This window comes from Dipteris shenzhenensis, chromosome 29 (genome assembly GCF_047967505.1).
Source record: "Dipteris shenzhenensis isolate YYH24624 ecotype China chromosome 29, Dip_SZ_1.0, whole genome shotgun sequence".
Classification (NCBI taxonomy): Eukaryota; Viridiplantae; Streptophyta; class Polypodiopsida; order Gleicheniales; family Dipteridaceae; genus Dipteris; species Dipteris shenzhenensis.
In genome coordinates, this window is record NC_141624.1 from 35,674,060 (window position 1) to 35,685,003 (window position 10,944).

At 42.0% G+C, this 10,944-nt stretch overlaps 1 protein-coding gene across 1 annotated transcript; it reads right to left on the reverse strand.

Annotated features, from left to right (window-relative positions):
* Positions 1-4,173: 4,173 nt before the first annotated feature.
* Positions 4,174-5,367, reverse strand: LOC147882768 (uncharacterized). Its single transcript, XM_087401080.1, has 2 exons — positions 4,468-5,367; positions 4,174-4,242 (listed from the first exon to the last, which is right to left on the reverse strand). The coding sequence occupies exon 1, from the start codon at positions 5,357-5,359 to the stop codon at positions 4,571-4,573; it is 789 nt and encodes a 262-aa protein (XP_087257206.1). The 5' UTR covers positions 5,360-5,367; the 3' UTR covers positions 4,174-4,242; positions 4,468-4,570.
* Positions 5,368-10,944: the final 5,577 nt, after the last annotated feature.

The following is a 10,944-nucleotide window of genomic DNA, read 5'->3' on the forward strand; positions in this document are numbered from 1 at the left end:
GGATAGGAAGGGGAGAAAAAATAGTAGCAAGGAATGAGGAGGGTGGAGAAAAAGTTGAGGGGGGGGGCAATGAAAGCTAGTAGAGAAAGACTAAATTGTGGTGCCATAAAGGATGAGGAGGAGAAAAATGCCACAAAGGAAAGGAGGCAATGAAAGGAGATATTGGCACAAGGGCAAGAAGATAGTGTAAGAGTAAGCGAGGGATAGCGAAAAAGAAACGTAGAAGGGTGGAGATGTAAACAATTGAAGAGTACTATATGCCGAAGCAAGATAATGAAGAGAGGGATCAAGAGAAATGAGAGTTCATGTAGAATATGGAATTGAAATAGGATATAAAAGTGGCTACACATTAGAGGGCATATCTCGCATCAAAGTCAATTCCCTTAGTCTTTCACATGAAGGTGAAAGAATGCAGTAGGTAAAAAATGACCTATCAACTTGCAATGATTGGGTTTGAATTTCCAAAATTATAAAAAAACTTAGGTTAAAGGGTAAACGTTCCATTGGAAACACGCATATATACATTACAGCATCTATTAATAGTTTTCTAATGTTGTTCCTCATGCCTCCCCCAAGCCTTCCACGTATGGAAATGAGCTTGGGTCAATACCTTATCATGCCACCCCTTCGCCTCTATCTCCACCAAAATAAGGATTCAATCTCCCATGTCAAGATTGGGTGTGTCATAGGCTTTTCCAATTTTAATTGCTCCTCCTGGTCAAGCACCACCGGGACCAGTTCCTCCCATGCCAATGCATTCATCCTTCCACTTGTTATCAAGATCCCACACTGTTCCTCTCTACAAATCCTCTACCTTTCTTCGATGCATCTAATCCAAGTGCACCACTAGAATTTCCACTGGCAAGGCATGCTCAGGCATCCACTTCTGATCTGACCCAATTGAGAGGCATTCAGGCATCCAAACCACTGGCAAACTGAGCTCAAGGTAGCCTCAAGGCTATCACATGCATCCACACTGTCCTTAGGGCTACCACAGGAGCACCCTTGCCTCTGGGTGCTTGTTAGAACCTATAGGAGTCCGGAAAGGCTTGCAAACACCACACATGCACTACAAAAAGCTGCAAAGCAAGAAAGAACAAGGAAAAACAGAACCTGGAACCAATTCTCACTGTCTGTGGCAGAGGGGCGAGCTCCTTCCTCGCACCTATCCTCTGTCCAGGTTCCCTGTAGGGTGCAGGTGGCTTCCTAGCAATCACGATAAGAGAGACAATGAAGGTAGAGAGTGGAGGGTGAGCAAGAAAGACCTGTAGAGGAAAGATAGTCCACAGATCTGCCCCGAAATGACTGCCTCGAGATCTGTGCCCGAGTCCTCCTAAGAAAGCATGCCAAAAGCAGTAGGGAAAGCTCTTCTTGTAGCTTGCACTAGTCTAGAACAGCTCTAGAAGCCACCACGCAACTAGAAACACGTGCAAAACGGTCTACAACAACAAAAGACAACCTTGGCCACCTGCTAGAGGCAACCGTACAATTCCGTTCAATCCATACGAAAACTTTCAATAAGTCAAAAAATCACTTCTAGCACATCCTAAAAGTGCGTACCAGCATTGGAAGAGCTGAAACAGGCTTAAAAACTGCACAAGAACAACTGAAAACGTCTAGCATAGTCTTCTCCTTCTCCTAAGCGTGGAAGATGCTTCTAGGGGAGTGAGGGAGAGAGATGGCAGGTGGAGGGGAGCACATGCATTTGCATGCATGCGTCGTGGCCCTTCATTAAAGTCCTAACCACCATACCAAGAAAAACATTGGTTTTCCTTGGGTCCAACAACTTTTAGACCCCTCTTTAAAGAATTTGCCTTGTCCCTAGGACCTTGTTTTAAGCCTCCGTATGTCATGGGGATGTGAAAAGTGAAGTAAAGTATCTCTGTAACTCAACCCACGCTTAACTTAGGATTAACCATGGTTAAGTGTAGTAATGGTTTGGCCGTGATGGACTAGCTAGAGGAAGTGCACACTTCATAGAAGTTTCTAGGTGCACCAGTGCAAACTACCAAGGTTGCTACTGAAAAATTACAGTGAAAGTAAAGTAATGTAAATAGGCAGAAATAGCCCATATCAGAATATACACCATTTGTAAGATAGAACTTGCAATGATAATATGGGCTAGGAGAGCTCGAGAGTCCATCCATACATCAATGCATCCTCTGTATCGAGTGTTGCAAACACTCGTCATGGAGACCTCACGGCAGAAATACTGTCAACAAGCAACATCTCGGGTGAGACAATCGGTGTCACCAAGCGATCTCTAGATTCATGAGCAGTCTGATTCAAGGAAGGGGAGGTGCTACCCTCCTCTCGAGCACCAGGCCATGCTCCAAATCTCTGCTCTGCTAGGAGATTGTACCGGAGTAGGCGTAAGCTGAAACGCGTCTAGGTAGAGCTACAAAATCTGAGGTGACTCTGCCAAGTCACCCTCCTCCATCCACTTCGAATCCAGGCAGGATAGTTCCTGAACTTCACCAGGTAACGACAGGAAACTCTACCTTTTACTTTTCTTTCCATATGTGCCAAAAACTATTCCGGAACCAAGATTTCATCCAACTCCCCAACCTCGGACTGAACCTCATGAAGCACATTAGCAGGCACATCGCCATGGAAAGGCTTTAATAAACTCACATGAAAGGCATTGTGTATGGTCCAAGTGGCAGTTAGCTTCAGCCTAGAAGCTACATTATTAATACGTTCAAAAACTTGAAAAGGACCATAATGCCTCATCTTCAGCTTTGTGTACACTTTGGTCTTGCCTTTCATCTTCCTAAGTTGTGCTTTTTGAAAACGCAGCAGCACCCAATCGCCGTCTTTTAAGAGTAACTCTCGGTGATTCTTATCTACTGCTCGTTTCTGCTACTCTTGGCCTGGGAAGCAACATCCAAGCTCTCCACAAATCTGTCCCCTTCAAAAATCTTCTCTTTCATATGCAGAATGGGAGGTACCTTTGGGTTTAATGAACCCTTGGGTAGTCTAGGTTTAGGCCTTAAGTATAGGGCTAGTTGCCCTTTTTAGGCCCTCTATGTACCTTTTATAGGGTGGTGCTTGGTGCCAAAGGGTGTGCCTATTCTAAGGGGTATGACCCTTGGAATAGGTGTACCTTTAAATGAAGGGGTGTAACCTTGTTTTGAAGAGGGGTGTCCCCACAAGAAAAGGTGTGTCTTTTTCACGATGCGGTGTGTCCCTTGAGTGAGGAGTCAAAAACTCTTCATCAAAAGGTGCGTCCCAACGGTAAAAAAGGTGTGTCCCTTAGTTTTGGGACAGCCCAAGCACATCAAAAGACACGATTTTTGTCGTGTCCATTCACATCTGAGGAAGATGGAGAGGCCGTTGATGACTTAGGTGGGGTTGGCGCTAAAAAATTTTACGCTCATTCTCTCCATCTCTTCCATGCACAACATGCGTGGATAACCTTCTAGCGGAAGTAGATGTATCAGATAGGCGCTAGAAGGTGGGGGGCATTTCCTACAGGCAGGAGCGAAATTTGCTTTGATACCACTGTAAGAAATCCTAGATTTACTATATTTAGAAATGTGCTAAGGAATAGAAAGAAATACGGCACAGATCGTGACAAGGAAGGGGAAGAGGAAGGGTGGGCTGAGAGGCTGAGATGAATGCTAGATGGTTAGGAGGGCTGGAGTGGCAACCACGACACAAAACAATGCAAAAAATGCATTGTTTCTGCACTTTACACAGGTTCTGTGGGTGCTTGGCAGAATTTGCAACTGGAACACCTAGGAATGCGTTCTGAGAATATGGGAACAGCTTTACCTAGCGTTTGATGACCTGGGAACCTTTCGAGTACTATGGGGTTACCTACACATCCTCTTCATATTTGATCTCTTTTTAGTATCAAGAATCTTGAAGTTCTCAGTTCGGTGGTCATGCTAGGCATGCCTTTGTGGACAATGCCACCCTTCCTTCCAAGTTCCAAGCAAGGAGAGCAATGGTGGACCCCAACTTAGTTACCGATGTTTATATACCTAGATGAATCCAAGAACATTCCCAAACTCATCCTCTAAAAACACAACATAGTGCAATTTCAATCTCACGAGAGTCACTCATAAGATTGAAAACCATAAACTCCATCATGCATAGCAGGGACTAGCTACTATGACATCCCCACTAACGTCATCAGCGCCCAACAGTGGGTGTAGACACCATAGTAGCAATAATCCACACATCTTAAGCAGTTCTTGTTGTGAAGGCTCCTGAACGAATATGTCCCCCTACCACCTACAATCCAGTTTTCTCAAGAATCAAGGGTATACATCTATTTAGGGTGCAAGACTTTAACAGAAAAAAGGGCCAACAGATCTACTGGAAAGAATTACAGACCACACAAAACGCAGGCATCAGACTCTTTATCTTTCTCACACAATGCAGACAAACAAAGTCTTTGCATAGTAGCTCTGCCAACATTTCAAAACAAGCAATAAGCATCAAAGATATTGCTTGCACCTCATCTTTCAACCTATTTCATCGTCACATTTGATATTGTCCTTTCTGGCAACAAAAGTTTTCACACAATAAGACCGATAACAGATGACTCCTTTTGCCCTCTTCAAATCGAGGTTACCCCGTCTTTATGAAAATTATCACTATACATGTCCTTTTCAACACCTAGAGTCTTCTCTGCAGTTTTCAGACTAGCTATAATTTTGTCAATAGATTCTTTGGCTTCTGCTGCAGCCTTTGCCCTCTTCTCCTCCCTCGTCCTCCTTTCCACTGCCTTGAGCTTCTTCTTCAGTCTCCTTGCATCTCTCTCGGCTTTTGAGTCGAATGAACTTGTCTTGATGCCATCACCAGTCCCATAGCCAAAACATGCGTCATATCCTGGTTTGAATCCTTGTTGCTTTTCGTGAAACCACATTGTTGGATCGATCATTTTCACCTCGAAGAGTTCAGAGCAGACAGGGCAGCACATGGTCTTTTTCAGAAAAGCCATCAGGAACTGCGTTTTGCAGGATGCGCAACCGGTCCAGTATGTAAACAACGGTGGACGCCTAGGAGGAGACGGAGGGGGAGAGGGAGGGCGTGTTGGGGATCGAGGTTGAGGCTGAGGGCAAGGGCGAGACCGCTTGTTTGCACTCCGGCTGATATCGTAAGCCGTCTTTTTGGTGTGGTCAGACAGGACTTCCCAAGCTTGGTGGAGAAGCTTGAAAGCATCAGCAGCGCAAAGGGACTTATTCTTGTCGGGATGCAACTGCAGAGCGAGCTTCTTATACTGTTTTTTGATGAGGGAAGGATGGTCGGAAGGGCAACTCTGAAGGATGCGATACCAATCGGGGGGGGAAGTCTGAGAGGCAGAGAGGACATGCAAGGCGGCAGCTTCGTTTCGACGAGCATCCATGCTTTCTGGCCAACTAGAAGAAGAAGAAGAAGAACTACTTTCTCTACTACATACAACGCTTTATATGTACAGAAAAAACAAACAAGTTTAACCTTGCTTTTTATTAACATTTCTTTTATGCATAGAACAAGTCACTACTCCCTTCAATTGGTTCTCTCAAAGGAAAACAATTGTCAAGATCAATGAATGATTAATTCTCAACACCTCCGATGGAAGTTCGAATGATTTGCAAACTCCATGTGAGAGAGAGAGAGAGAACCAAAATAGTAGGGGGCCATGTGGCAAAAAATGGTGTGGGACACTTTTTTAAGAAAAGTGAAACGATAGCTCTGCCTGGAAGGCAGTGCTAAAAAGCACACAAGTAATGGTGTATTGAATGCACATAGAAAAAGCAAACAAGTAATGGTGTATTCAATGCATATAAAAAGCAAACAAGTAAGGCTTAGGGTCTATTCCCACTGCCTGTTAAAGCGTACCCGTTAATTTTGCTAACTCGATTTTTTTTAAGTGTGCTTTCCCACTGGTACTTTTAAACACCCGTTTAGTTAAGACAGTTATCGGGCCCCCTAAAGTTTAGTTGATTTTTTAACGGGTCAAAAGCATTATCGGGCCCCCAAAAGTTTAGTTGATTTTTAACGAGTCAAAAGCAGGTACTTTAACCTATCATTTGCAAGGCACGCTATTGCCATCATGATTTGCGGGGCAAGTAGCATAAAGAGATGACGACCTACGAGCAATGGAGGTGGTACTCAAGAACAGCAAGCAGACAAGGCTTGCAACGAGATATGCAGACGAGAGCTCCAGAGGCGTGAGCTTAACGAACTCATGCGGAGCCAACAGCAATAGCTGCATCACGAAGTACTTTACTGGAGTAGAGGAGCTCCTTGGAGTTTTGAAGTACTTTTAGCACTGCCTGGAAGGCAGTGCTAAAAAGCACACAAGTAATGGTGTATTGAATGCACATAGAAAAAGCAAACAAGTAATGGTGTATTCAATGCATACAAAAAGCAAACAAGTAAGGCTTAGGGCCTATTCCCACTACCCGTTAAATCGTACCCGTTAATTTTGCTAACTCGATTTTTTTTAAGTGTGCTTTCCCACTGGTACTTTTAAACACCCGTTTAGTTAAGACAGTTATCGGGCCCCCTAAAGTTTAGTTGATTTTTTAACGGGTCAAAAGCATTATCGGGCCCCCAAAAGTTTAGTTGATTTTTAACGAGTCAAAAGCAAGTACTTTAACCTGTCATTTGTAAGGCACGCTATCACCATCACGATTTGCGGGGCAAGTAGCATAAAGAGATGACGACCTACGAGCAATGGAGGTGGCACTCAAGAACATCAAGCAAACAAGGCTTGCAATGAGATATGCAGACGAGAGCTCCAGAGGCATGAGCTTAACGAACTCATGCGGAGCCAACATCAATAGCTGCATCACGAAGTACTTTACTGGAGTAGAGGAGCTCCTTGGAGCTTTGAGGTTCCATCCCATCAGAAGCTAAAAACCTTGAAAATACCAAAGTTCTAGATCTACATGGAAACTTCTTTTCTAGCAGTATATTTAAAGAAATCGGATCCTTACGATGACTACAAGTCTTGAATCTTGAGGGTAATGATCTTGGTGGACAATTGCCGTTGAATTAAGTGACTGCATCAGGTTCTCATAGTTGAGGCTGAAAGGCAACATATTTACCAGTGCAATCCCTATGACGATCAGTCTAGTGGGACACTCTCATGGTGCTTGATTTGGTGCTTGATTTGGGTGACAACAGCTTTCGATGACCACACCAGCTTCTCACACAGCAAAGCTTCTTTGACTTCAGCTTACCTTGGACTCAGTAGGTAGGGTTAATCTGGGTTTTTGAAGTTGTCATAGTTGTTCATAGATTCCTCTCAGAGTTTTCTTCCCAAATTCTTAATCGGATGTTAGAGGTAGCAAGATATGCTATGTGGGCACTGTGGGAAGAGAGATCGAGTATCGTGGAATGCTCTAATCACAGGATATGCTGAACATGGGCTCGATCAGGAATCACTGAACTGTTTTGCACAGAGGCAATGGCAAGGCATCTCTCCTAATGCAGTCACATTTGTTTGTAGCTTGAAATCTTTTTCGTAGATGCATATATGTCTAGACAGATAGTGGAAATGTTCTTGGAGTTGAGCTTGAAAGCAAGACAATGTTCAGATAGTTAAGAAAAAAAGGCAGAACATGCTTTGGCATTCCTACAAGAAAGAAAATGGATTTGAAAACCGAGATGTCAACCAGTGCAAAGGGAAATGGGAGAATTTGCTTTCAGAGTACAAGCTTGTTAAAGATTTTCAAAATAAATCAGGGCATCCAGATTATTTCAACATGACTGAAAGAAAGAAAATCTTTCTGCCCAATTAGACCAAGAGATGTATATGAAACTCGATGAGTTTTTGGGAAGGCGTCCTGCAGTGACCCCACCTTCCATGGATTTCTCTGCACAATTAGACCTCCAACAATAGTGGGAGGACTCCTGGTGATATGGAGCAAGGGTCAAATGGTAAATGGAGGAGAAGTAATAGTGCAGTCAATGCCATATTGGAAATTTCTCCAGCATACAAGGCAAATGAAGAAAATAAAGAAAAGAATTACAAGCAGGCCCTTGATGTTGAACACGAGAAGATTGCTCTTGAGAGGGAGTGGATGGAGAGGGAATCTCTAGATAGGAGAGAGTTGTGTTTACACTTGGGAAACTTGACCAATGCATTCAACAAAGTTGCCGATGTGTTAAAGGAGTAGTTACAAGTGTGTGTAAGGAGTAGTGCTATGGTATGGCAAAACCAGTGAACATATGCTAGTTAGACATAATGATGTGATATTATATAGCATGCTCTTCTGCTGTAACATGAGATGGAAACTTTGCACTTCTTTGGAAGGCCTTTTCATCTAAGAATCTTGCCACTGTTGATGTATTTTTCTACCCCTTGTTGATGTATTTTGCTACCCACTTATTGAAGGAACAATGTGCGGTTAGTACTTGCCCCCATGATGTAATTTGGCTACTTCGCAAACTTTCTTGAATGTGGCATATGTTTGGTTGGTGTGATTTTAATCTGTGGTCGCCAGTCTTAAAATGGGTATTATGTGTATGAAAGAGTTCTGTGAGTATTATATGTTCATATGCATTTGATAAAATTTGAGTATTATGTGTTCATATACATCCTTTTGTGAGTATTCTGTATTCTAAAGTGGACTCGGAGAAAGTATATGTGAATCATGTAAATCATGGCTATTTTACATGCCTTGAAGAGGAATAAATGTAAGCACGAGGTGCTAACCAAGAGAAAGTCTTTCATGCGGTGCTACAGAAATTGCTCAGCCATCTAACGGCGGTTAGTCATCTAGGCTAAGGATGAACACTTGAGGTATCAACACACTTAGAATGAGGAGATTCGTTATGCATGAAGCGAGAGCTTAAGCTACTTAAGCATGTACTCTAGGACAAAGCAACAAAGGGCATGTCAACTATGGATGCTAGGGAAATAGCAAGGAGTTGCATAAAGGAAGCAATGTCATGGAGTCATTTGTCCACTCTTAGTCAAAGTTACTGCTTGAATCAAATTGTTCCACCCTCCAAACCCACATCTTGCTTGTCATGACCATTACCCTCAATGCTAATGAGAATGGATGCTTGTGGCTTGGATGGCCCCGCATCCCTAGTGTATTAACCGCACCAATACCTATTTTTGGTAGCTGTACTTTCGTACCTATTTTGGGTTGTCTTCTATGTATATTGCAATTGAGTCTATTGATCTTAATCTTGGAGTGGGTGGTTGGTCAATAACCATAGCCACTTCATTTTGTCTCCTTACATGTTATCAAAGAAACTTCAATCCTCAAAGTTGTAGAAGATAGGCCACTATTTAAAGGGGCCAGGCAAAGCTAGCCAATCAGGCTAGCCACATTGGTCAACTAAGCAATTGACTTACCCAAAATATGGAGAGGAGCTGCTAGATTTGGTCCACCCCGCTACTAACTATCTACAAAAGGTAGCTATGCACCCATTTATCATAATTGTACTTTTGAGGCCATCTTTAGATACATCTTTCCAGTTTTTTGACCCATTATCATAACTGTACTTTGGCATCTATTCTAGCTTGTCTTCTGTGTATATTTGCTCCTTACTCGCTATGCTACAGTACGGCGTCCGCCTCCACCACATTGATCATAATCATCACATCTAGATCTAGGTGGTTGGTGCTAAGGTTGTTGATCTTGGGATGGAGCTGGTGTTTGGACAACAATTACAACCATTTTGCTTTGTCTTCTTGCGTAGCTTGCATTTCTAATTCCATTTCAAGTGAGGGCTAGTTACAAACCAAGATTGGGCTCTGATCGCTCAAGTTATGTGTTAATGCTTCCCTCTATGTGCACTAGAGGAATACTTGAACAAAGGTCCTCTAAGTGAGAATAATGTCTTGGTTGAAGTATTGAATATAAACTTGCAATGCTCAATTCAATAAGCCTTTATGTGCTCTTTATAACGAGTTATCACTAGTCGATGACTTATGAATGGCTTATGCTCCAATCCAAATTATATCTATCATTTGGGAACTAGTAATTCTTGTTGAACATATCATAGGATAGTGCCTTGGGTGATGCAATGAAACTGAGTCCTCACCAATCTCTTATTGCCAATGGAATGAGCTTAAATAATAATCATGAAAGGCACATTTGAAACCACAGTTTACCCTTGACAATGTTTAACACAAACATAAGTAGAGATGATTCATGTTTTACAAAAGTCAAAGAAGTTAAAAACACATACAAATCGTTGTTTTCTTTTCCTATTTACTAAAAGTTTTGCAAAAATCCAAGGGAATCAGAATTTATTATTGTCACTACTCTCCTTTTGGCTACGAGGTTTTAGTGGTGATCTCAATATTTTTGTACTTCAAATGGGAAATTCAAAAAAAAAAATTGTATATGGGTGTTGCTGACATCAGTTTCAAATTATAAATAGGGAAGCAGACAATGGAAGTCCCAAATATGCCAAACTCATGATGTAAAAGCTTTTCAAAGTGCAGCTTTAATCTTAGTTTAGTCACCAAGAGCATTGTAATGGTCAGTGCTAACAAGGACTAACAAGCCAATAGTGCCATTAAACTTTATAACTTGCAGTACAAGCAAACTCAAAAGGTTGCAAGACAAGAAATTGTAGGGAGTCGTCCTAACTAGCTTGAAAAAAAAGCATGCATCTCTACCTACTAAGCAACCAACAAAATGGAATGATATATAAATGGAGAATATGTAGTATTTAGCACTAGAACATAGAGAGGCTTTCAAAAATGCATAAATTTTTTATATATTTGAAAACTCACTACTATCATGATTCATAATTCCACTACAAATATCAGAATTTATATACATTATAGTGGATACTTAAGTGGGACACATTAATATATTTCCAATGGAAAAATAATGGAATCAGAAAGAAGGTAGGCAATTTCCATAGAAGAAAAAGAGCTCACGATGCCATAACAACCTCTATAAGGAAAGACAAGGAAAAGCTAACATGTTTACCTTAAATGAAGTATGGGAGTTGGACAAAAGGAAAAAG

Coding starts and splice junctions, on each gene's coding strand:
- LOC147882768 (XM_087401080.1), bottom strand. CDS start 5,359: ATGGATGCTCGTCGAAACGAAGCTGCCGCCTTGCATGTCCTCTCTGCC.